The sequence below is a fragment of the Pongo pygmaeus genome, chromosome 11 (assembly GCF_028885625.2).
Source record: "Pongo pygmaeus isolate AG05252 chromosome 11, NHGRI_mPonPyg2-v2.0_pri, whole genome shotgun sequence".
NCBI lineage: Eukaryota > Metazoa > Chordata > Mammalia > Primates > Hominidae > Pongo > Pongo pygmaeus.
The window spans coordinates 124,910,626-124,937,414 of NC_072384.2; the positions used below are offsets into that span (position 1 = coordinate 124,910,626).

The following is a 26,789-nucleotide window of genomic DNA, read 5'->3' on the forward strand; positions in this document are numbered from 1 at the left end:
TTAAGAAATTGCCACAGCCACCCCAGTCTTCAGCAACCACCACCCTGATCAGTCAGAAGCCATCAACATAAGGCAAGACTCTCCACCAGCAAAAAGATTATGACTCGTTGAAGGCTCAGATGATCATTAACATTTAGCAATAAAATATTTTTTAATTAAAGTATGTACATTGGTTTTTTTCAGACATAATGCTATTGCACACTTAATAGGCTATGGTATATTGTAAACATAACTTTTATATGCACTAGGAAACCAAAAAATTCATGGGACTTGCTTTATTGCAATATCTGCTTTATTGCAGCAGTCTAGGACTGAACCCACAATAGATGTGGATTTTATTTATAGAAAAATAAAGTATTCTGATCATCAGAAGACTTTCAGATTTAAAAAGTGATACATTACACATTTTAGGGAATAGCATGTAATTTAATTAAGTCTAATTAATTTGATAAATTGGATTGAGCTAGTTCATAGTTTATCCCTGTTGTATATAATCTCTATTGAACTTTGGGATGCATTTGATTATTTGTTATAAATAATTTTCCTCTTAGCTATAGAAACATAAAGTAAATGGCACATGTAGTACAAATCTTAGAAAGGTGGATTTATTTTTTATTGCCTCATTGATTTCACTAAAACTTGTTTCAAAAGAAGTCCTTTGTTCTCATGACATTTTTAAACTGTGGGTCCGAAGGACCAATGGTATTAATAATACACTATATTATATGATACAATATAATACAATAATCATAAAAAACTCACACATTTATAATGCTTCATGAAATCCAGATGCTTTCATATACATCATCTTGATTCCTCTAACAATCTTTTGTTACAGTTGAGGAAGCAACAGAGGACAAAGGAGCCTGACATGCTCAAGGTCACATCAATAGTAAATTTAAAAAGTGAAACCAAAATCTGGGCCTCCCCCACCCAGTCCACTAGTATTTCCATCCCATCATGTTGTAAATTGAATTCCTATGTTGAGTAGTGTGATGGTTAATATTGAGGGTCAACTTGATTGGATTGAAGGACGCAAAGTATTGTTCCTGGGTGTGTCTGTGAAGCTGTTGCCAAAGGAAATTAACATTTGAGTCAGTGGACTGGGAGAGGCTGACCCACCCCCAATCTGGGTGGGCACCATCTAATCAGCTGCCGGCGTGGCTAAAATAGGGCAGGCAGAAGAACGTGGAAGGACTAGACTGGCTGAGTCTTCTGGTCTTCATCATTCTCCTGTGCTGGATGCTTCCTGCCTTTGAACATCAGACTCCAAGTTCTTCAGCTTCGGACTCTTGGATTTACACCAGTGATTCTCCAGGGGTTCTAGGGCCTTCGGCCATAGACTGAAGGCTGCTCTGTCGGCTTCCTTACTTTTGAGGTTTTGGGACTTGGACTGGCTTCCTTGCTCCTCAGCTTGCAGACAGCCTATTGTGGGACTTCACCTTGTGATTGTGTGAGTCCATTCTCCTTAATAAACTCCCTTTCATATATACATCTATCTATCCTATTAGTTCTGTTCCTCTAGGGAACCCTGAATAATACAAGCAGGATACAATAGATGACATTTTAAGGGTGTATTATTTTACAAGTCAATTTTGTAAGGTGCCTGATTCACATTTCTCAATATTCTTTATAATTTTCAGGTACTTATATTCTTACCCATGTATTATATTGAGAAAATTTAGATAACATCAAAAAAAAAAGTGGGAAGGAAATTTCAAAACTTCTTCCTGCTGTGCTTATTCAAAGTTCAGTAGTTCAATTTCCTTTTTTGTTTTAACTGTTATTATAGAAAGCTATACCAAAGTTAAGCTCTTCATCCCATTTTCTAAAATCAAATTGTAGTCTAGGGGAGAGAGAGACAAAATGGGAATGAGAATATGTTGATGTTTTAAGGACAAAAAATATCAATTGAGGAGTCTTGTCTTTGTCCATTTACAACTCTCCTCTGTTTCTATCCCTTTTGCTGAGAAGAGCAACCAAAATCAGCCTAGACTCACTTTTCCAAGATTTGACTTTAGGACTGAACTCATCTCTGTCTCCAGTTAGGTGTAGTAAGTCTCCAAGTCTCCAAAAGATCCAGCTAAATCAACATTTACACTCTTATGTAACATCTGTTCTGAGAGTGAAGTTCGTGGAATTGAATAACCTTATAAATGAACTGAAACACAGGCCTCGGGTTTTTTAAAAATGTGTGTACAGACATAACCAAAAAATTCAGCATATGGGCAATGAGAATTTGTCCATTGCAATTATAATTGCAATTCATAATATGCCCAGTCTCCATCTGCAGGTTGCAAATGCTTATTACACCATTATGTGGCCAGTGTGGGCCTCAACTGTGGAGAAAGTTTTTGGAGGAATATATTTGGAATTCGGTATCTTTTTAAAAGTTGGTAGAATGAATTTATCAGAGCGGTGAAATCATAAACACTTTTTGGGTTTCATGGCCCCAGAATGTATATGTACCATATACACAATGTCTTATTCAAATATAGGTATTCAAAAAATGTTTATTGAATGAACACATATAAATGAATGAATGAGTGCGTTTTGTAAAGGAATCTGGGAGTCAAAATGTGGCCAGAAGAACCCAAGTCCTGCTCCAGTGACCAGATCAACCAGTCCAATTTTCCCACTGTGCTCAACGTTCGTCTGGTTTGTACAAGAACCACTGTCTTCTTTTGACATAGTGCAGAAACAAATGAGAAACAGACGAGCAGGAAAGCCCTAGAGCCTAGCATTCATGTTTAACCTGATTTTCTGGCTTCCAGTATTTTGGCTCATTAAACAGGAAAACAAAATTAACCGTTTATAATTTTCAAAACACTTTGCATTTTCACTCATTCCAGATGCAAACAACTTTAAAGGCAAAATCACAAGGAGAGTATGTGAACAAGGCCTAGTTACCAAAAGAGGTCACATGAAAATTAAAAAGCATTGAAGAATAAATAGCAATCCATATTGTCCAGGGGGATGAGATATGCAACCTAAGTAAAAATTAAAACCAAATTACAGACACTAATTAGTGTTGTATAACATACCGATTCATTTGCATACAATGCAATTATCCTGATAGGTGCTGGATTCAACACATCCAGCTGGGTTAGCGCATCTCTAGAGAACAAAAGCATTCGGTTTTTCCCTGTGTGTTGGCTGTGTTCTCTTATGACTGTGATGGCAAATAAACAATCATTCCCAGCACCTTTAGATTTTGAACATTTGAAATAAAATCAATACAGATTGTGCATGGGGAGCATTCAGCCCCTCTCAGATGAACAACTAATAGGCTGATTCTGGGTCAGTACTCCATTTCTAGAACATTTTATCTGATCTTGTGTTTTAGAAAACCACGTTTATTTTATGCTAGATAAAGAATTCTTCTTCATCTTCTTCTTTTTCTTCACCCTGAACTTGCAGATGAAGGAGACATTTTGAAATTGTCTTCCTGGTACCAAGGTCCCTTTGGCCAGCAAGTGGCAAAGGAGAGACTCTTTCCTTAAAGACACTGTCATTTTTGGAGGTAGCCACCCCCAAGGAAGAGGCTGGCAAGCAGAATGGTGGCTGGCTGGCCTGCAAATCCCTTGGAAATCCGCCAAAGTAAGTCTGCCTGGGTTCAGGATTTATGATGGTCAAGCCGGTGTCAACATTCGTCTCAGCCTCAAGCTTCTGAAATCTGTTTTCCTGGTTGAGGACCTTCATTCTGGCCCCAGATTCAAGGTGATGAGAAGACAGGTGCAGGTGGGCACCCATAGCTAGGCTGCTGACCTGGAATGACCGGCCAGGGCTTTTCCATGAAGTGCCAGCACACCTGTCTGATGTGGGGCTCCCACTGGGCTCAGGAAGCTCCAGAGAATGCCCCTGGGACCTCTTGCCCTGGTTCCTCTGGCTCCTGGGTTCTAAGGTCCTCTTTGCAGAGACAGAAGTCAGCCTGGAGCCCAGGGGAAGCATACCAGCTCCCAAGGTGCCATTCTTTATACCAAGTTCTGGATTCAGCTGGACCTACAGGAAAGGAAAGGAGGAACATATGAAACATAATTTCCATTAACTAAGTGCCAAGAGCTGACTATGCCTTATTCACCCTCCGCCATGCCATGCCCATAGCAGACTTTCAGTAAATTCGGTTGAATTGAATAGAAGTGATAAGTACAATATAATCATGAGATATCTAATCAGACCCAGCTCCAAATACCTCTCTTTGGGACTCCCTAAATTAAGTTTTTGACAAGGGTAAGACTTTGGGAATCAAATGGCCAATTAACAACACCACGCTTCTGGTAGAGCAAGTTGTTCAAACAATGCAGACATTCACAGATGTCATTCAGTGACCTCACTGGATGATGTAAATGATGTATTCATTAGCAACCATGCAAAAAAAGAAATTTAAAAAGCCACCAAACCATGTGGTTAAAGTTAAGATAAGGATTGAAGTAAGAATTCAGTCTTCCAAAGCTGGTGATCCTTCTTTTAGATCATGCTAATAAAAATACGTATCTTGGGACATTCTAAGACATGTGACCAGTCCAGGCAGCTAATAATTTGGCAGCAATATTCTTCAAATTCTTGGGGCACCATTTATTTAGATTAGAGGCCTGGTACCGTGTGAGAAAACAAAAAGGGGGCATGGCTTATATGGAAGTTTAGGTGTTTTAATCCTTAGCAATTCCACTCTGGTTACAAACTTACAGACCCCACTCAGCAAAACCCTCACCCTGCTGTTGACTGCACCCTCCCTCCACGGAATGGAGTTCACTGACCCCCCTTTGAGATTTCGACCCTTGGGAGCCTTGCATCCTGTTCCACGCACAACACTCTTCCCAAGAAGATTTCTGGAAAAAGGCAATTTTTTCCATTTTGATAACAGCCCTTGGGAATTGGTATCCAGGATCCATCCCTACCTGGCCCAGCCCTTAACCAAATATCAAAAAGAATGATACAGAAGAACCTGCAATAAATACTACTAACTGAAAGAAGTCTATCTGGGCTCATGCCTGTAATCCAAGCCCTTTGGGAAGCTGAGCTGGGAGGATTACTTGAGGCCAGGAATTCCAGACCAGCTCGGGCAACTAGCAAGACCCCATCTTTACAAAAAAATAAAAACATTAGCCAGACGTGTGGTGCATACTTATAGTCCCAGCTATTCAGAAGGCAGAAGAGGGAGGATCCCTCGAGCCCAGGAGTTCAAGGTTAAATTGAGTTATGACTGCACCACTGCACTCCAGCCTGGGTGACAGAGAGAGACTATATGATGCCAACTATATGACACTTTGGAAAAGGCAAAACTATGAAGACAGTAACAAAATCAGTGGTTGACAGGGGTTGGGGGGAGGGAGGGATGAATAAGTGGAGCACAGAGGACTTTAGGGCAGTGAAACTACTCTGCATGATACTGTAATGGTGGATGCACATCTTTATACATTTGTCCAAACCCACAGAATGTACGACACCAAGAATGAACCCTAACGTACCCTATGGGCTTTGGGTGATGGTGATGTATCATTGTAGGTTCATCAGTTGTAACATGTGTACCACTCTGATAACGGATGTTGACAGGAAAGGAGGCTTTTTTCGGGGGGAAGGGGATATATGGGAACTCTGTTCTTTCTGCTTAATTCTGCTGTGAACCTACCACTGCTGTAAAAAATAAAGTCTATTTCAAGGGAGAAAAAATAATGATACATATTTATCTTACAAGTCAAGAAGGCAGAAATGAGGGCACTGAGAAAACAGGTCTAGAAATGAGTAAATTCTCTCTCACTCTCACACACACACACACACACACACACAGAGCATATTTGTTTGTATAGATGACACACAGTACATCTCAATTTTCTGATAGAAATGGTGAGATGCCTATTACCAAGCTGCAAAAACAAACACACAAAAAAACAAGGACTTCCATTGATTCTTTTAGAATAGAAGTTGGCAAATATTTTCGGTGAGGAGCCAGACAGTAAATATCTCAGGGTTTGCCGGCCACGTGGTCTTTACCCCAACTACCCAACTCTGCCGCAGCACAGCCATAGACAATATATAAATGAATGGCTGTGTTCAGTAAAACTCTATGTATGAACACTGAAATTTGAATCTCATATTTTTTATGTGTCATGAATTTTTTTCCAACCACATAAAAATAGAAAACTATTTTTAGTTCTTGGGCCACAGTTGACCAAGCCCTATTCTAGATCAATGATTCTCTCTTTTTTTTTTTTTTTCTTCTTTTTAAGACGGAGTTTTGCTCTTGTTGCCCAATCTGGAGTGTAGTGGCGCAATCTCAGCTCACTGCAACCTCCGCCTGCCACGTTCAAGTGATTCTCCTGCCTCAGCCTCCCTAGTAGCTAGGATTACAGGCATGCACCACCACGCCCAGCTAATTTTGTATTTTTAGTAGAGACGAGGTTTCTCCATATTGGTCAGTCTGATCTCAAACTCCCGACCTCAGGTGATCCACCCGCCTTGGCCTCCCAAAATGCTAGGATTATAGGAGTGAGCCATCTCTCTATCTTAAGAAGTTTTTTTCCAAACAATTTCTTACCTGGAAGCCCAAATATGAAGCAATCTAATTAGAGCAGCCCTGGTTGACGTACAGAGGGTAGCCTCTGCCTACTGGACCCCCTCTCTAGTTCCCCAGGGCTTCACAGAACCAGCTTGAAAACCACTATTCTAGAATATCTAAATTCTACCCCTGGGCCAAGCCAGTTCACTAGAGAGCCACACACACACCTGAAACCTCCATCCCAGATGTGCTTGCACTGAACCACAGCTCAGTGCAGTGCCCCAGAGTGTGTTGAAGAGAGCTTCTGCCAGCATCGGATACTCTCTCTAGGGGCGACACTGTTGAAGGGATGCCCACTGCACCGCAGGACCTGTCCTTATGCAAACCCATAGGAGAAATTTCTGTTCCCAAACTTTGCTGCACAAGGGAACGTCCTGGGATCATTAAAAACAATGATGCCTGCTCCCAGCCCACGACCTCCTGATTTCACCAGGTCAGAGTGCACCTGGTTATCAGAGTTGATAAATCTCCCCAGGTAAGTCTAATGTGCAGCAAAGTTTCGGAACTACTGCCATGGACCCAGAAAAGCTAGGCTTCGAGTAGTCAGTTAACTTGTGGTCGCTGTGAGTCTGCTTCTTATTACATACAGCTGACCTCCTCCTCCACATTTCTGAAAAATTCTTTGCCTAATTTCATTTTGCTATCTCTCTCTACATTTCCCTTTGCTCTAATTCCACAGCCCCGCCCTCCCTCCCCTTCTTTCTTCCTTCTCTCCTTCCTTCCTCCTGCCCTTCCTTTCCTTTCTTTCCTTTTCATCTGTTTGTTTTTTTAAAAAAGTCTTATTATAAAAGTAGTAATTTATCACCATAAAAATAATTTCATTGTACAAACGTGTAAAATAAAAAGTAAAGCCTTCTCCCCATCCCAACCACAAATCACCCCCAAATTCTCACTTTCCAATGAAGACTATTTGCTTATCCTTTCAAAATCAGGAGGAAAAAATACTATCTCCGAAATGTTAGCTGGGGTTTCCCTTCCCCTGGAGAACAAACTCCCTTAGTCCTTCTAAGGGCCAACTGCCATCATTGCTTCTTGGAGAATCATTTGACACTGTACCCTTGTATCATAATGTACCTTTTTATTTGACCCAATGACATCTTTTCTTCTAGAAATGGAAACTGGCATGGATATTTCCATACTCAGAAATGGTTCAGGGTTGATATTAGATTATCCAGTCTGGAGAAAGAAATCAATAACTTTGACTCTGGGGCTTGTATTTCATTGTCTAGCAACTGTGAACAGAGAGAGAAGCCTGAGTAATCTCCCCTTGCCACCTAAATCAATGTCAGATCATAGTGAAATTGGTCCTGAAGCCCCAACCAGTGCTGAGACATCTCAGGGCAGCCAGGAAGTGCCCTCCTGGGCCAGCCTAGCTCACCCCTCCACTCCCCTCTGTCACCCAGTCCCACAGCCCCTCCACTGGGCCTTCTCTACCTGCAAATGTCCCATCTTTGAAAGATTCTATTTAAGCCAGGCATTCTGAGGCCACAGGCTCCAGCACTCAATTCCCCATCACATCTGCTCTTCAACATCAACACTCCCAATCCCCAGCTTCTCCCTGTCAGCCCCTCCCATCCACACTGCCTTTCAGAGCCAATTTGAGTCCAAAGACTATCACTTCAACCATTTCTTCACCAATACCTCCAACTCCCCTCGCTATTTCCATTCTGTCACAGACTCCCACAAAATCTCCCCACCTTTCATCCATTTACCTGCCCACATTTTCTGAACATGTGTTCAGGATGCCACAGAAACGCATCGGTCTGTGAAATGGGTGCCCCATGATGGCGTGGTTTCCAGCCTCTCCCAGGCTACCTGCCAGTCCGCCTGCTTCCTTAGTCACCTCTCTCCATTCACCCAGCAGCTGTTCAAACCTTCAAAACTGTCCTGAAACCTTCAGCAGCACCATCGCCCCTGCTCTCTCTCATCAGGTGGTCTCACCATTTAAATTATCAAGGAAGCAGACGCTGTCACCAGTTAGCAACACTCTCACTGCTACCGCGAAACTTACCTGCAGCTTCACCATTCTCTCTAGGTGAAAGTGACCGGTCCCTGGGCCAAGATTCCCATCACCTCCTACCTTCTTGGTGACCCCGACCTATCAATTATTCATTTTCCCCACTTTCTTATCTTGGATGTTTAATCTCTCTCCCTCTCCTTCACTTTCTCTCTCTCTCTGCCTATTCCTTTCCAACAGCAATTAAATTTGTTCAAGTCTCGTGTTTTGAAAAACACATTCTTTCCACCCTCTCTTTCCCTCCAGGTTTCTCTCTCCTCCCCTTCACTGTCAAACCTCTATATAACATTTGTGCACAGTCACGTTTTTCTACAAACCTCCCCTTATTTTCTCTACAAACCTTCCCTTATTTTCTCTACCCATGCCATTGACAAGATAAAATCTAAGTCCTTGGATGTGGCCTGCCTCACCCTTTACTGTCTGCCTGTTCTTACACCATGCTGGTAATTCCCTCCTACGACTCCAGTGAAATTGCTCTTGCTAAGGTCATCTACAATCAGCCCTCCTGTCATTCATTATTTCTTGAGCTCTTGGTAGAATTTGACCTTGAAGTCTGTACTCTTTATCCTGAAGTCTTTTTCTTCAGCTTCCTGGCCAATAAATTCCACTGGATTTTCTCCTACCTTTCCCTCCACCCCTTCTCCATTTCCACTGAGGGAGCCTCTCCCCTTGTTGGTTTATTTAATGTTGTCGTTCTTCAGAGCTGGCCTGGTTCCTCTTTTCTTCTCACTCTACTTGCCCCAGGGCAATCTCATGGGCATCTAGGCCTTCAGTTATCGTCTAAATGATGAAGGCTCCCAAAAGTGTAACTACACCTCAGATCTGTCCCTTAAGCTTCATCTGTCTCTTAAGCTTCACATCTACCTATCCAACTGCCTTCTAGCCACCAATCCCTCAAACACAACATGCCCCAAATCATCTGCACCATGAACTCATCTCCCTCCTCACACCAAGTCTGTTCTGCTTTCTCTTTTCCCTATCTTAGAAGATGGCACCATTAGCTCCCACATGACCCCAGGAAGAGCATCAGTCACCCTTCTCCATACCCCTGGTACAACCATCCACCCGTCCCCATGGACACTTCCTCTTATAGATCGCTGACATTCCACTCTCTCTGCTCCCACTGTCATTCACCCTGGAGCAGGCCATCATCACCTCTTGTCTGAATTACAGCAATAGCTATCCAATGGAGGTTCCCACAGATGCTGTCACCTCCCACAAATCCATTCTCCACTCCCCTACCAGAGGATTGGATCGCACCACACCATCATACTGCTTCAATGACGCCCTACTTTTCTTAAAATAAAATCTAAGCCCTTGGGTGTGGCCTGCCTCACCCTTTACTGTCTGCCTCTTGTTACACCACACTGGTAATTCACCACTTTCTCCCTTTCAGCCTCCACATGCTGAAATTGAACATGATTTGCCCTTTCCTATGCCAGGGTTCATACATATTAATATATATTATTTCTTCTATGTGGGATGTGCATCCTCTAGCCCTTTTTCCTGAAACTTCCTCTCATTGTTAGCTCCAAGCTTACACAGCATTGAGAAGGAAGCCTTCTCAATGTCACTAATCTGATTTAGGTGTCACTAAATATCAACTCTGCCACTTATTAGCAGTAGGATTTTAGACCACTTACTTAATATTTCTGTCCCTCAGTTTCCTTATATGGAAAAGAAGATAAATAAGTGCTAACATCATAGAGTTGCTGTGAAGATTAAATGATAGTCGTGCCCTGCATGCATTTGTTATTATCATCGTCATTAGTATTATTAGTAGCTCTCACAGCGCAGTCTGAACTTGCCGTATCTGAGTACTCGCCACACCATTTTGTACTTGGCTATTTACTCCTCTGTATCTTCCCATAGAGTTTGCAATCTGGAATAGCAGGGTTATATACACCTTCTTTGTTATCGTATGTCCAGTGCCTACCACAGTGCCTAACATTCAATAAGTAATCACTAAATATCTGCTATATAAATAAATAAAGCTTAATACTTAACAAAATATGAATTTTTGCACATAGAAATGAATGAGAATGTAGCATCTATAAACTAGGCCCCAAATTATTTTACATTAGGTGGACATAAAGTCTTAAGAAAATTCATAATGATTTTTATTACTATGGCTAGACATTTGTGCAGTCTTCTTAAAAGAGGGGAATGTCCACTTTTTTAAAAGAGAAGTCTAAGATCCTTAAAGCATAGGGCAAAAGTGAGTGTAAGGTTATTAACATAGAAATGCAGATGTTTAGCATTGGAATGAAGAATTTCCAGGAGAAACATAATGCTGAGTGATTGAGATGAATCCCTTCAGGGAGAATTAAGCTCTTGCCAAAAAACAAATTGAAATGCATTTGTAGGAATTCTGATCATTTAGAGATCATCTTTCTAAGAAATATTTGTAAAATGTTACAGATTGAGAGCTAGGTTCTTCAAGTTCAAGGAACATCAGCATTATGTGATTAACAGGAAGATGGTCACCATTTATAACTCTAAACTCTTGAAAGTCAAGTGAAAATACATCATTGAAAAATGATTAAGCTGTTAAGGGGCAGACTCGTATCATGAAGGGAAAATAATGTTTCTCTCTGTAAGTGATTCCAAGAAGATAGCAAGAGAGGATTTCTTCAACACTGGGGGAAAAAAATGACTGCATGGAAACAATTTAGGTAGATAATAAGAAACCTCTAAACAGTGCCAGGCTCACTTAAGGTTGAAACCAGACTTTTGCGATTAACTGATCCTTTGAAAGGTACTTATTTTCATCAATTGGCCAAAACCACCAATGGCAACATGCTGTCCTATAATAGCGGGACCCTCCTGAGCAATGCCTCTTTCACAGCAACATAAAGTATTGAGCGAGGGTGTAGAAGAGGGAGTGTGTGTGTGTTGGGGGTGGGGTATGTTGGGGGTGGAGCTGGAGAATGGGAGGGGAATGAGAGAAACTAAGAGGGGGTTAATAGATCCTGAGAGTGTACAGCTGAGAGACTCAGAAATGAGAACATGGAGCCCTCAAGAAATGCTAGAGAAGAAGAAAATAAATTACTTACTTGCAGAGCCACTATGTCCTTTTATTTTAAATGGCTAATAAAAAAAAGAAATGAACATAGCTAAATATCTGTTGATAAAACAAAATGAAACACACGCTTGCTTATGCCAAACCAGTTTCTGTATATACCTTCTTTAAAGAGATAAACTTATTTCCTGAAAACAAGTAGTCAGTCAATCAACAAGTATTTCAGAAGCAGCTATCTGCCAAATACTCGACTGGAAATAAACATGTGTAATAAAATACTGAAAAGAGAAGGAGAGTCATAAAGTCCCACATAATAAAATACAAGAATGGGAAAATATATAATCAGTTACGTGTTACAAAGATTTAGGTATGAAATGTTCTAGTTAGGAATGGGAATTAATGTGCCCTTGAGCTTCATGGGAGGTTTCAAAGAGGAAGTGGAATTTGATCAAAGCCTTAAAATTGGATAATTGAAGATTAAATGAAAGGCATCCTTGGAGAAGGAGTAGCTCAGGCAATGCATGGATACAGATAAACATACCGTGGAATAATAATCAGCCATAAAAGTAAATGAAATTGTAATAAATGCTACAGCACTGATTAACCTTGAAAACATCATGGTAAGCGAAGTCAAACACAAAGAGACAAATATTGTATGATTTCATTTATATGAGGTACCAAGAATAGGCAAACTCATAGAGACAGAAAGTAGAATCGAGGTTACCAAGGGCGGGGGAGAACGGTGAGTTTGATTTAACGGGTACAGAGTTTCTGTTTGGGATGACGAGAAAGTTCTGGAAATGGATAGTGGTGATGGTCGCACAACACTGTGAATGTGCTTAATGCCACTGAATCGTACCCTCGAAAAATAGTTAAGATGGTAAATGTATTGTTATGTGTATTTTACCACAATTTTTTTAAAAGAAAGAAGGCTTCCTAAATTTTTTTTAAAAGGTGAAAATGGTAAGTTTCTGTCTCACATATTTTACCACAATACATAAAATATAGAAAGCAAAGGTGTGGGAGTAAGCCCAGAGCTCTGGGGGGAAGAGGAGGGTAAGAAGGCTGGGATGGTGAAGAAGCAAGGCGGCAAAGGGAGATTCTTTTTTTATTATTTTTTGAGATGGAGTCTCGCTCTGTTGCCCAGGCTGGAGTGCCGTGGCACGATCTCAGCTTACTGCAGCCTCCACCTCCCAGGCTCAACCAATTCTCTGCCTCAGCCTCCCGTGTAGCTGGGATTACAGGCAGGCGCCACCACACCCAGCTAATGTTTATATTTTTAGTAGAGATGGGGTTTCACCATGTTGGCCAGGCTGGTCTCGAACTGCTGGCCTCAAGTGATCCGCCTGCCTCGGCCTCCCAAAGTGCTGGGATTACAGGCATGAGCCACTACAACTGGCCTGCAAAGGGAGATTCTAGTAGGGGTCTGATGTGAAGGTCTCTAAAGCCAGGCAGGGGCATTTTAATTTGATTTTCTCACCTTTTGTTATTGAACTGAGAAGGAACATAAATTTGGCAGTCATTTAAAAATGTATTTTGATAGCGCTGTGCAGGATGAAACAGAATGCCTGGAGCCAGGGCGAGGGCATTATAATGCTGTAATAATAATGTGCGTTTGAAGCAATGTGGGCTTAAAGCAGGAAGGCAGGAAGCAGAAATGACTCCCAAGGAAAATTAGAACAGCTGGGGACTGATTGGATGTGGGGGTTCTGGGAAAAAAGGAGGCTTTAAAAACAACTGGTGTTTCAAAACCTGGGCAACTGGGAGAAGAACGAACGGAGCTGGAGAAGTCGGGGGTGGGGAGAGGAGGGCTGCAGATGATGACTTGGTTTTGCCTGGATTGAGTCTGGGATGGGGATGAGACATTATGTTTAAATGGTCTTATAGGGAGTAGGAAAGAGGCTAAAACCTCAAGAGATAGAGGAAATTCAAGTACAGGATTAAGTTGAACAAAAGTGATAACCAACCCCACAAGGTGATTTTTATTTCGTAACCTCAGTGGGGAAATCTTTGGTGCAGGGCAGTGGTCCTCATTTGGGGTGATTTTTGTCTCCCAAGGGGCATTTGGCAAAGTCTAGAAATATTTTTGGTTGTCACAACTCGGGGGTGAGTGGGCCAGTGCTACTGACATCCAACTGATAGAGATCAGGGCTGCCACTAAACATTCTGCAATGCACAGGACAACCCCCCACAACAAAGAATTATCTCATCCAAAATATGTCAGCAGTGCCAAGGTTGAGAAAACATGATTTAGAGAGAGGAAAAAACAGTTGAGTCTTTGAAAACACACACACACACACACACACACACAGAGAGAGAGAGAGAGAGAAAAGGAAGAGTCAGAAAGAATGAACCGCTTAATTAAAAGAACTGGGTTATGGCAGCCCACAGAGGAGAGGATTTCAAGAAGGCAGGAGTGGCCCACATGTACGAATGCTGCTGATATCTTGTCCTCAAGCACTGCTGGCCCTCCAGAGAGCGGATTCATCAACTGCTAGAGGAAGACTCAGGGTGCAGAATGGCATGGGAAGAAGCACCATCAGTTTGTGGCTAAAGGCGGCAAAAACAGACAGCTCAACTGAGAAGCCAGGCATAGAAAGAAGGCAAGATAGCAGAGTTATTGAGCCAAGGAAAATCTGCTTGTTTGAGTTTGAAGGAGATGACGAGGGCCACTGGTAACAGAGAAGAGAGACTGAAAATGCTGTGAGCTCATCGAGTGAGCAAACAAATGGGAGAGCAAGGCCCACAGAGAGGAGAAACCTCACAGGAAGGAATTCCACCAGCGGGCGTGAACATACACCACTCAGACGTTTACCAATCAAATCAGGTGGAGGAAAGATTCCCCCAATACTTGTCAACAAACTTATTCTATTTTTTTTTTTTTTTTTTTTAAGACAGAGTCTCGCTCAGTCGCCCAGGCTGGAGTGCAGCGGCTCAATCTCAGCTCACTGCAAGCTCCGCCTCCTGGGTTCACCTCAGCTCACTGCAAGCTCCGCCTCCTCCGTTCTCCTGCTTCAGCCTCTCGAGTAGCTGGCACTACAGGCGCCCGCCACCACGCCCAGCTAATTTTTTTGTATTTTTTTAGTAGAGGCGGGGTTTCATCATGTTAGCCAGGATGGTCGCGATCTCCTGACCTCATGATCCACCCACCTCAGCCTCCCAAAGTGCTGGGATTACAGGCGTGAGCCACCGCGCCTGGCCAACAAACTTGTTTTTAAATATAAGCTGGAAAAGAGCCTCTAATGAAAAAGAAACACTTGGCAGGGTGCGGTGGCTCATGCCTGTAATCCTAGCACTTTGGGAGGCCAAAGTGGGTGGATCACGAGATCAGGAGTTTGAGACCAGCCTGGCCAAGATGGTGAAACTCCGTCTCTACTAAAAATACAAAAATTAGCTGGGCATGGTGCTGCACACCTGTAGTCCCAGCTACTGGGGAGGCTGGGGCAGGAGAATAGCTTGAACTCGGGAGGCGGAAGATCACAGCACTGCACTCCAGTCCAGGTGACAAAGCAAGACTCTTGTCTCAAAAAAAAAAAAGAAAGAAAAGTTCCTTGGTAATCTTGCAATTTTAAAAAACTCTGTTTGCAACCTTATCCTGTAGGTTACTCTTATTAAAATCTTGCTAAGATATGAAACGGAAAGTGCCGTCAGAGAAACTATCTGTCATTAAACTTGGTAAGAGGAAAAAGTATCAAGTTTCGCTACAGTGTTAGAAATAAAAGAAGTAGATTATCTAAAACGGGCTGAATTATCTTGTTTTAAACGATCAATTCTATGTGCTATATTCTTTAAAACTGTAATGGAAATCAAAACACTATATATTAACAAATATACTTTTTAAAAGAAAACAAAAATTGTGTAAGTGTTAAAACTTGAACTTTGGAGACAGAGAGACCTGAGTTTGAAACCTGACTTTATCCTTGCTTCCTGGGTGACTATAGGCAAGTTGTTTAAACTTTCTAAACCTCGATTTCCTATCTTTAAAGTGGAGATATTTATAATGAAACAACACAACACAGTGGCTGGCATATAAATGTTCATTAAATGTTATATATAATATCATATTATTAGATTATGTGTTGTCCTTAGGTAGATTATGAAAAGCTATACACAGGCACTTAAAAGATTGATAATTGTGTCAAATATTTTTGGAATTTTTTTTAGCAATCTGACTTTCAGAGTCAGTATAGTCTCAGTATAGGGAGGTAACATATGTTGTAATCTTAAAATATAATATTAAAATCTCTTCAACTATGTACCATACTCAATACAATTAATGCTAAATATCTTTTGATTGTTTCTAAAAATTGAACTGAATTCTACCCTTAAGACATGAGGATTTGGGCCTGGCACAGTGGCTCACATGCCTGTTATCACAGTACTTTGAGGCCAAGGCAGGAAGACTGCTTGAGACCAGGAGTTCAAGTTCAGCCTGGGCAACATAGCAAGACTCCCATCTCTATAAAACATTAAAAAATTATCCGGGCATGGTAATGCATGCCTAGAGTTTCAGCTACTCAGGAGGCTGAAATGAGAAGATCACTAGAACCCAAGAGTTTAAAGCTGCAGTGAGCTATGATCATGCCACTAATGCTCCAACCTGGGTGACAGGATCAGATCCTCTCTCTAAAAAAGCAAAGAAAAAAGATGAGATAGGCCAGGCATGGTGGCTCATGCCTGTAATCCCAGCACTTTAGGATGCTGAGGCTGGCGGATCATTTAAGCTCAGGAGTTTGAGACCAGCCTGGGCAACGTGGCAAAACCTGGTCTCTACAAAAAATACAAAAATTAGCCGGGCATGATGGTGCACATCTGTAGTCCCAGCTACTCCAGAGACTGAGGCAGGAGGATAGCTTGAGCCCAGGACAGGGAGGTTGCAATGAGCCAAGATCGCACTACTGCACTTCAGTCTGGGCAACAGACCAAGACTCTGTCTCAAAAAAAAAAACAGATGAGTTAAGAGATAAAGTTTTGTCACCAATGAGGCTATACACAGTATAGTTACAGAAGCTTCAAGATGCAGGAGACCTTAGAAATGACCTAGGCCAGGGCAGTCCAGTACAGTAGTCACCAACCACATAAGGCCATTAAAATTGTTAAAATATAATAAAATTAATAATTCTGTTCATCAGTCTCACCAGCCATATTTCTAACGCTCAGCAGCCACATGTGGCGAATGGCCACCATATTGAATAGCACAGATATAGAATATTTTCATCATCACAGAAAGTCCTAGAGGACACTGCATTCGTCTAGAGAAATGAGTCTCAGTTGAGAAATGCGTCTCCGTTGAGAAATGCGTCTCCATTGAGAGCATATGTGTGAAACCGAATCTTTCAAAATCACGTGACTTTCTCCCACATGGCTGTCTTGGAGAGTTATGTGGATTCTAGCTCAGGTGCTGATTGCAGGGGATCCAGAGGTGAGGCCCCAGGACTGCAAGAAGGCTACACAGGCATGAGTTTCAGCTCATCCATATGATTAAGTCGGGAAAAGCCTCCAGAATGGATGGCTGGCAACCAACATGTGTTGTCGAGACGGCACACCCCAGATTGTACTGATGTTATAGTCTTGTTCTGTTACTGATCTGTCCTGCCCAGGTCACAAGAATAGGACACCACCCTATTCTAAAACCTCCCTAGCTTCCAGGGAGATTTTATCTTGTAATTTATAAAGTTTTCCTACTGAACATCAAACAATGGGGGTGGGAGGCGAGATGTGTGTGACCTTTCCCATTTAGTCAACTTGGGAAGCAGTCACCCTTATCAAGGAAAGAAGACCTGGAAGGTGGACCTCAGAGAGGAAGGGAGAAAACCATCCTCCTTCACTGTGTGAGTTTGGCCTGGAGCACCTCCAGAAGAAGGGGGTAGAGAAGACTTGGAGGAGACCTGGGAGGGACCTCAAGGCCATAGCTTGCCTGGGAGCTCCGAGAATAGCGACATCTAGAGGTGCTTGTAAGTTACTCCTCTGGCCTAGAATTCTCTGGGGGGGTTTTCCCCACCTCTTTATCCTCAACTCTTCAGAAAGATCTTGTTGAAATTACAGCTTGGTCTCAGCAGTGTTTGGGGATGGTTCCATAAGCCCAGAGTGGTGGCAGCAGCAGTTACTGGAGGACACAGGGCCTGTAGCAGGTGCTGATCTCTCCAAGGGCAATGGCAACACACAAGCAACTGGGGGCCCAGTGAGGAGACCAGGACAGAACCTGAAGGACCTGCTCTAGCACACCTGAGAAGCCACATCTTAGGGACTGCAAGCCACCAAGCGACATTGACTTCCATGACACCATGATCTCCTCGTCCTCCTGGCTTTGTGGTTGCTTCTTCTCAGCGTCTCTCACAGGTTCTTCTTCCCTCTCCTCCAGAAGTGCACACATTTTCCAGGCACTGTCTTTACCTCTTCTCTCTCTACACTCTCTTCCTTGGTAATGTCGATCCTTCCCAGGGCTTCAGCCACCAACCCCACCTATGCCCCTAGCCCATGCCCCCTCCTGAGTTCCAGCCCTCAGAGACCACCTGACCATGGAATCTCTTCATCTGAAAGACCTGTAAGCACTTCAAGCCCAATGTGTCCAGACTCATCATCACCTTCCTCTTCTTCACACTCCATGTCCAATTACTGCCAAATTCAGTCAAGTCTACCGATGCAATTTAACCTCCTATTTCCATTATGAGTTCCCTATTTCAAAACTGCACTGGCTTTGACTGGAAAACTGAAGTCCCCTCTGAAGTGGTCAGTCAAGCCCCCTTCCAACCTGTCCTATTTGATGCTAACAGGATTATGGTCCTAAATTATATATTATAGGTATGAGCATGTCTGCCCCTTCTCTAAACACCATAATAAATGGATTTCTTCAAATCCCATTTTGTGTCCTCCTGCACCCATTTTCAGTGGACCAAAAATTCTCTAAACTCCTTTGAACTCTTCAGCCCTACACTTCACTACAGTCCATTCAGTCAATCCCCCAAGTCACACTTCCTCCATGTTACTTGACATCCTCGGTCAATTTCACCTTCTCCTTCCCTACACACAAGGTGGGTGGCTGCAGCTCTACAGTGCATTTCCTGCAGGCTGCCTGGTACTGCAGGCACTTGCAGGAGGGTCCAGCTCCTCATTAGACCACCAGGGCAGTGTGATCCTGCACAGAGCACCCACCCAAAGGCTAACAAGGTCATAGCTGTCACATCTCCCATGGGGCCATGAAATATAGACCTTGCCGAGTGTTTCAAGTGGCTTTGAAGGAGGTTTATCATTTAATTTATAAAGTTTGCCTACTGTACATCAAACAGAATGAGAAGATCACCAATGCTAACTCAGCGACCTAGAATTCAGAGTCTGCCAGAGCCCGACACCAAAGTCATGGCCTCTACCCTTGGATTGCCCATGCCGGGGGCGGGGGGCAGGAGATGAATGCATCAGCAGGTAACTCAGTGGAGAAGAGCCATAATGCAAAAAATTGAAAAAAAAATCTATAAGAAGTACAAAAAATATAACTTTGGACACGGGTCTCAGCTGTGGAAAGCTGAAAGCCAACAGTAGTTGACTAGAGATACTGCATGTGGTTGATTCGACAAAATAGCTTATTTGACTGAGGGCACAGTTTAAGTTGCAGGAGGTTTAAAAAAAAGAGGCGGACATCATCACCCATGCTACCTTCCCCCAGAACACACTGACACTGTCACTACCACCAGAGGCAAAAGCACAGGGAGAAAAGCAGAGGACTGTTTGAATGAATAAAGGGAAGGTTGAACCCACTATCATCTTGCACTCACTAAGAATTGAAACAGCAGAATTAAAACTGCCAAAGGAAAAACAATGTCTGGCCCAGAGCAAGAACTCAGCAAAGTTCTGAGGAATGAATACATATGGACTTGCCTTCTCATGTACTCATACATTCATTTACTGAGCATCTATTCGATATGCTCAAATCACTGTCATCAAAACCATCCATTCTAGACTCTGAGAGGAATCAGACAGTCTGTAATGGCAAGAGGTCATGTGGGAAACGCATTGCTCACTGGGTGCGCTGGCAGAGACAGCTGACAGCCTCTTACATGCACAGATCACAATTGCACCACAGTTACGTGGTCTCCAGGAGCTTCTACTTTACCAAGCACCACCATGTACATTCTCTCATTTGACCCTCATAACACAAATAATCCATGTCAGTTCCATTCATGGGACTCAGTGACTGCTCATTACACCAAGGATAGAATAGAAGCTACTTAACCAGGGTTCATTCATAGAAGGATGTTTTTGCCTACCATGTGCCAAACACTGACCTTAGGTTCTAGGTTCACAGGAGTGAGCCTAAGAGGTCGCCCTGCTCTCAGCACTTACATACCAGTGGCTGACCATGTTGCCGCTGATCCAGCCTCAGGCCACCTGCCCATCCTCTTCCCCTGACTCCCCTTCCCTTCACTCCAGCCACACGAAACCTCAGGAAGTTTGCTGAGCATGGCCTGCTAAGCAGCACCACACCAACATCATCACCCACGGTCACCTGTTTGAGACACCCTTGCTCCCTTCTCCAACTGGCTAATTCCTCCTCGGCCATCCAGCTCAGGCAGATCTGGGCATTGCTCCTCAGGAAAGCTTTCTCACCACCCCCCCTTCAGCCTAGCTCCCCTCACACTCAGGTCTTCTGCACACACGCCTCCATCCTGGCCATGTGGAGGGATGGTCTGCAGAGAGGTTACTTTATGGTTATGGTTCTTCCTTTAATAGGTATCATTTTCTTACTTTTGCTGAACATCAGCCATTTGGGGCCACTCTATATTTGTCTCCTCCACCCTGATCTTCTCTGGAGACCCACAACCTTCCCTAAGAGTCCCACAGAACACCACACAGCATCTAGGGGTAGAAGGCAGAGCCTTTGCCTCAGGGCTAAACTAATCCATATAATCTCACTTTCCTGCATGTAATCATTGATTTAGAGAAGAGAATCTGATCCCAGTTGGTCTAACTGAAGTCCAGACATTTTGTTGGGCCGTGGTGGGGCAAGGTACTTGGAATCCACATGAAGGATGTAGCCCTCAGAGCTGCTGGCAGCCAGCTGGCGACCCTGGCAGATGCCTGGCTGAGGATAGGGTCAAGACAGCGGTAACAGAGCCGGGATCTGGATCCTGAGCACACAGTATAAGGCCTGGACTACTCAGTTACAGAAACCAGACTCGCTACCCAGCCCCTCTCCCCAGGACACAAGGAAGTTTAGGCTGGATTTTCTTTTCTTCTCTTCTCTTCTCTCCTCTTTTCTTCTTTTCAAAACAGAGTGATATGGTTTGGCTGTGTCCTCACCCAAATTTCATCTTGAATTATAACTGCCACAATTCCCATGTGTCATGGGAGGAACCCAGTGGGAGGTGATTGAATTATGGGAGCGGGTCTTTCCTGTGCTGTTCTCGTGATAGTGAATGAGTCTCACGAGATCTGATGGTTTTAAAGATGAGAGTTCTCTGCACAAGCCCTCTCTTTGCCGCCTACCGCTATCCATGTAAGATGTGACTTGCTCCTCCTTGCCTTCTGCCATGATTTTGAGGCCTCCCCAGCCACATGGAACTATGAGTTCATTAAACCTCTTTCTTTTGTAAATTGCCCAGTCTCAGGTATGTCTTTATCAGCAGTGTGAAAACAAATAATACAGTAAATTGGTATCAATAGAGTGGGGCATTGCTGAACAGATACCTGAAAATGTGGAAGCAACTTTGGAACTGGGTAACAGGCAGAGGTTGAAACAGTTTGGAGGGCTCAGAAGATGGGAAGATGTGGGAAAGTGTGGAACGTCCTAGAGATTTGTTGAATGACTTTGACAAAAATGCTGATAGTGATATGAACAATAAGGTCTAGGCTGAGGTGGTCTCAGATGGAGATGAGGAGCTTATTGGCAACTGGAACAAAGGGGACTCTTGTTATGTTTTAGCAAAGAGACTGGCAGCATTTTGCCCCTGCCCTAGAGATTTGTGGAACTTTGAACTTGAGGGAGATGATTTAGGGTATCTGGCAGAAGAAATTTCTAAGCAGCAAAGCATTCAAGAGGTGACTTGGGTGCTATTTAAGGCATGAGTGAATAGTGAATGAATTCACTCATAGTAAATGAGTCTCCCAATATCTGATGGTTTTAAAAACAAGAGTTTTCTGCACAAGCTCTCTCTTTGTCTGCCACCATCCATGTAAGATGCGACTACTCCTCCTTGCCTTCTGCATGATTGTGAGGCCTCCCAAGCCACATGGAACTGTAAGTCCAATTAAACCTCTTTCTTTTGTAAATTTCCCAGTCTCCGGCATGTCTTTATCAGCAGCGTGAAACAAACTAATACACAGAGTCTTGCTCTGTCATCTAGGCTGGAGTTCACTGGCACAATCTCAACTCACTGCAACCTCCGCCTCCCTGGTTCAAGCGATTCTCCTGCTTCAGCCTCCCGAGTAGCTGGGACTACAGGTGTGCACCATCATGCCTAGCTAGTTTTTGTATTTTCAGTAGACAGGGGGATTTGCCATGTTGGCCAGGCTGGTCTCAAGCTCCTGGCCTCAAGTGATCCACCCGCCTCAGCCTCCCAAAGTGCTGGGATTACAGGCCCGAGCCACCACGCCCAAGAATTTTCTATCCTGAAAAATTCACTCCATTCGAAGAATGAAAAGCTATCTGGGAGCTACAATGTGTTGTCTTTGGATTATGGCTGAGCCTTTACACACTTTCCTCAGGCACTTTTATGATATGACACCAGAAGCAGAATTTTCCAGAAGGCGATCTCTCACTCTGTTTGCAAAAGCTTAGACTCATTGACTTAACAAGAGGAGATCAAATCCTGTTTTGGAGTGAGGAAGCAGAAGTCCCTGAGGTTTGGAGGTCAGGACAAAAGTGATGTCCAAGGGGGCTATCAAGAGTGAGAGGCAGCTGGGCATGGTAGCTCATGCCTATAATCCCAGCACTTTGGGAGGCTGAGGCAGGTGGTCACTTGAGGCCAGATGTTTGAGACCAGCCTGGGCAACATAGTGAAACCCTATCTCTACTAAAAATACAAAAATTAGCTGGGCATGTTGGCAGGCACCTGTAGTCTCAGCCACTTGGGAAAGCTGAGGCACAAGAATTGCTTGAACCCGGGAGGCAGAGGTTGCAGTGAACTGAGATCACACCATTGCACTCCAGCCTGAGCAACAGAGTGAGACTGTCTCAAAAACAAAAGAGTGAGGGGCTGATGCCCCATTCACACCTGAGAAGTGGCCAGGCTCCTTGGACAATCCAGAGAGGAAGAGAGGTCTCTTCATACAACTCATGGGTTTCTCTTTATCCAAGAAACTCTTCTACACTCCCCAAATGTGACTCAACTTCCCAAAGTAACTAAGTTGTTTAAACTGGTTCCAAAGCAAAAATGTCAGTCAGCTTAAAGACAGGAATGATTAAAATCATGTCCCTTGCTGCACACACACATCACATTTTTGTTTGACCATGAGGTTGATTTTAAGTACTAGAGAGTCACTAAAACTGAGAGAAATTTTAGATGCCTTGGAAATTATGGGGTTTTATAATAGGCAACTAACAGAAACAGTGCCTCTCTACCTTATGTGAACAAGAAGGTGAATAATTTAGAAATCATTTAATATAGAATCAATATGATTCATGTTTTATTAACAAGTCAAAGCGATGACAACAAAATTAACCAAATAGAAAGACATCTCATCTTGTAGTCTTTTATTACTTTATCCAATAGGCCTTAAGGAGCTTCTGACCATTTCTTAAGTACAGAAACCACAGGATATTTTGCTGTGAACATGACATTCATCCCCCTGCTTGCACATTTACACACATACACTGGACCGCAGCGGCTGACCACATGAACTTTGAGGGTAGATAGATACTTCCTATCTTGGGCAAATAACTGACCCCCTGGAAATCTCAGTTTTCTTATCTCCAAAATGGGAAAAATAGTAACTTCATAGGTTGTTATAAGTATTAAATAAAATTATCAATTTAAAAGAATCCTTAGTATAGGGCATCATATGAACAATAATAGCTAAAATTGAGTTCTTGGCACTATCTTAATTATGTACTTTATAAGTGTCAGGTCATTTCCTGTAAATAAGTATGAGCGAGGAAGATGCTAATTCTCGGGTGCCTTTATTGTGCTAATGAAGAAACTGAGGCCCACAGTCATACAGCTACTAAGTGCCCGGGCTCACATACCATGGAAAGGCAATGCATGGCAGCTATCATGACTAAATACACTCATGCTATGTTAGGTTTTTGAGGATGGTTACAAAGGAAGGCTTTAATTTCAAGTTTTTTTAAGAAAGCATTCTATCTAACTTGGTATGTGGTAAAATTTGACAGTGATGCAAGATGCTTAAAAATTAAGTCAATATGAGTTGATGGGTGCAGCAAACCAACACGGCACATGTATACCTATGTAACAAACCTGCACTTTGTGCACATGTACCCCAGAACTTAAAGTATAATAATAAAAAATAAAAATTAAGTCAATAGTACTGCAAACTTAACATCCCTAAACAAGTTCGGCCAACATAGTGAGACCCCGTCTCTAGAAATAAAATAAAATAGCCAGACATGGCGGCACGTGCCTGTAGTCCCAGCTAATCAGGAGGCTAAGGCAGGAGATCACTTGAACCCAGAAGGTGAAGACCTCAGGGAGCTATGATGGCACCACCGCACTCCAGTCTGGGCAACAGAGGAAGACTCCCATCTCTAAAAAATAAAAAAATTAAAAATTAAAAAAGCCATCTCTAAACATAAGTATGACTTCAACTTCCTTAAGTCAGATTAGAAGAGCTTGTGACATTTCTGAGCCCAAAGAGTAAACAAAGGATGGAGTATAGTTGATGGGCATTTAAACGGCAAGCCTGAGAAAGGCAGCTGATTCTTTATAAAGATTCTGATCTTTATAAGTAGAATCCTGTCTGATTCTACTATAAAGTACTTGTGTCAGCTGCAAATTCATGGAATCTGAACTTTCTTATCTGTCAGATGAGATTTTATGAGATCAGTGATTCTCAACCCTGTTACAGATTAGAGTCATCCAAGAAGCTGTAAAAAAAGTTACCTAGGCCTGGATGCTCCCAGAGATTCGGATCAAACTGGCCTGGGGTGGGAATTTATGAAAGACCCTAAGGGACGCTAATGTGCGACCAAGTCTGAGAACCACTAGCTTAGGCCCATTCCGATGTAAAATTACACAGCTCCATGAGCCTCTACAAGATCTGAGACAAAACAGAAATACCTGAAGCAGAATCTTGTTGCCATCGTAGTCCTGAGTCTGCCACCTCGTGCTGCTGATAGGAATGCATGGATTGGGTAGCAGCGGCACTAACTGGCCGATCTCTTGGACCTTAAACTGCAGCACCGAAGACTCTTTGGGGTCCACGGACATTCCCGGGGGCAGCTGCTTCAGGGAGAGTTGCAGAGCAAAGCTCTTGGAGGCATAGAGCACGAAGAAACAAAAATTGCTCTTTTGCAAGGTTGCTTCTCTCTGCAGGATCATCTCGTAGAGTCTGATGGCGTCTTCATAGTTATCAAAACTGCAGTACAGCGTCACCCTCAGGATCTCGGAGCCACAGTGCACCTGCCTCACCCCCCAGATGGGCATCTGGCTGTCCAGGCTGTAGAACTCCTGATTGGCAGAAAGGTAGGGACACAGCCTTCCCCGAGTGTCCTGGGTGGGGTAGCACTGCCATGGCGAATGCTGGAGAGAGTCCAGGACGCGAAATAGCCGATCCTCTCCCGGGCTTTCGTGCAGGAAGAGCAACACAGACATCCCTGGAAACCGGGACCGCTTGGAATGGGACTTTTCACAGTATTTCACAGGACTGGCCCCTTCAGACACCTGAAAGAGCCGGACCTCTGGGCAAACGCAATCCAAGAGCTGGTCCAGAGTCCTCTGCAGAACCGAGCCGTGCCCAGAGTTGGCAAGAAGATGGACAGTCATGGCCAGAGGCCCCTGTGTCTCATCCATGGAGGAACTGCCTGAGGATGACAAAGACAGCGTGTGTAGAAGGCCCACTGTTCAAGTTTCTGAAATGAATGAAGAAGCGGCCCAGCCTTCAGCCGGCCCGAAAACCTTCAGCTGCAGCGGCTACTTCTGAGCAGAGCTCTTAACCAGACTAACACGTGCTCCTGGCCACCCGTGGACTTGCCCCAAGAGAAGCTCACACCAGCTCGGGTTCAGCAGCCTCCGCTCTCCACACAGCAGCAGTGGGGTCACGTCATCCAGCTTGTGCGTAATGTAACTGCTTGTGTTTAGCCTTTTCAGGCGTTCCGCAGGGTTTCTGATGACCTAAAAACCTATAATCCTGAGAAACACCCAAATGGGCGGCTCTTACAGACACTTAGTAAAGGAAATGACTGGGCAAAAAGGAACAGGAGTTGGCTCTGTTAGGCTGATAGCGATCTGTTTAGTTGAAAAGACATCCATTTTATCAACCTACAGCGGGTTCTCATTTCCTACTTATGGTTTATAGTAGCCTGCTCCACCAATCTGAATACAATGACCTCTTGAAAACAATTCTCAAAACTTGACCCTTTGCCAGTATTTTTTTTTTTTCCTTTGTCTCTTTATTTCATTTTGTTTCTGAACATTTTCTGCTAGGGCATGAAGAGAAGACTTTATCTAAATAATTTTGACTTCACTGAAAATTATTTGCTGTACTGAAAATTCTGAGTGTACTAAAAAGACACTGAGAAAATTAGTCTTCCTTTATTCATGCAAATTCTTTAGAAAGAGTGAGAGCTTTCCAATAATTGTTCATATAATTGTAATAATAAATAATTACAATTAACAATTGTAATTATAATTTTTAGTGTCTATTGAGGATCTACTGTGTACCAGTCATAAACTGTTCTAATTCTTAAAGTAATTTTTTTTTTGTTTTTTGGAGATGGAGTCTTGCTCTGTTGCCCAGGCTGGAGTGCAGTGGCATGATCTTGGCTCACTGCAACCTCCGCCTCCCAGGTTCAAGAGATTCCCCTGCCTCAGCCTCCCCAGTACCTGGGACTACAGGTGCGCCATCAAGGCCGGCTAATTTTTTTGTATTTTTAGTAGAGACTGGGTTTTGCCATGTTGGCCAGACTGGTCTCGAACTCCTGACCTCAGGTGATCTGCCCGCATTGGCCTCCCAAAGTGCTGAGATTACAGGCATGAGTCACCACACCTGGCCCTTAATGTAAATTAATTTAATCTTGCAACAAA

At 43.3% G+C, this 26,789-nt stretch overlaps 1 protein-coding gene across 2 annotated transcripts; it reads right to left on the reverse strand.

Moving 5' to 3' along the window:
- Positions 1-623: 623 nt before the first annotated feature.
- On the reverse strand, positions 624-25,895 carry FAM124B (family with sequence similarity 124 member B). Of its 2 annotated transcripts, none has more exons than XM_054476776.1 (2): positions 24,825-25,895; positions 624-4,002 (listed from the first exon to the last, which is right to left on the reverse strand). In XM_054476776.1, the coding sequence occupies exons 1-2, from the start codon at positions 25,554-25,556 to the stop codon at positions 3,367-3,369; spliced, it is 1,368 nt and encodes a 455-aa protein (XP_054332751.1). In that variant the 5' UTR covers positions 25,557-25,895; the 3' UTR covers positions 624-3,366. The 2 variants fall into 2 exon arrangements, with proteins under 2 accessions (XP_054332751.1, XP_054332752.1); XM_054476777.2 differs by lacking the exon at positions 624-4,002 and adding an exon at positions 23,353-24,292.
- Positions 25,896-26,789: the final 894 nt, after the last annotated feature.

Coding starts and splice junctions, on each gene's coding strand:
- FAM124B (XM_054476776.1), bottom strand. CDS start 25,556: ATGGATGAGACACAGGGGCCTCTGGCCATGACTGTCCATCTTCTTGCC. Junction 4,003..24,824: donor GCAACAAGATTCTGCTTCAG/GTATTTCTGTTT, acceptor CCTTTCCTGTAG/GTCCAGCTGAATCCAGAACT.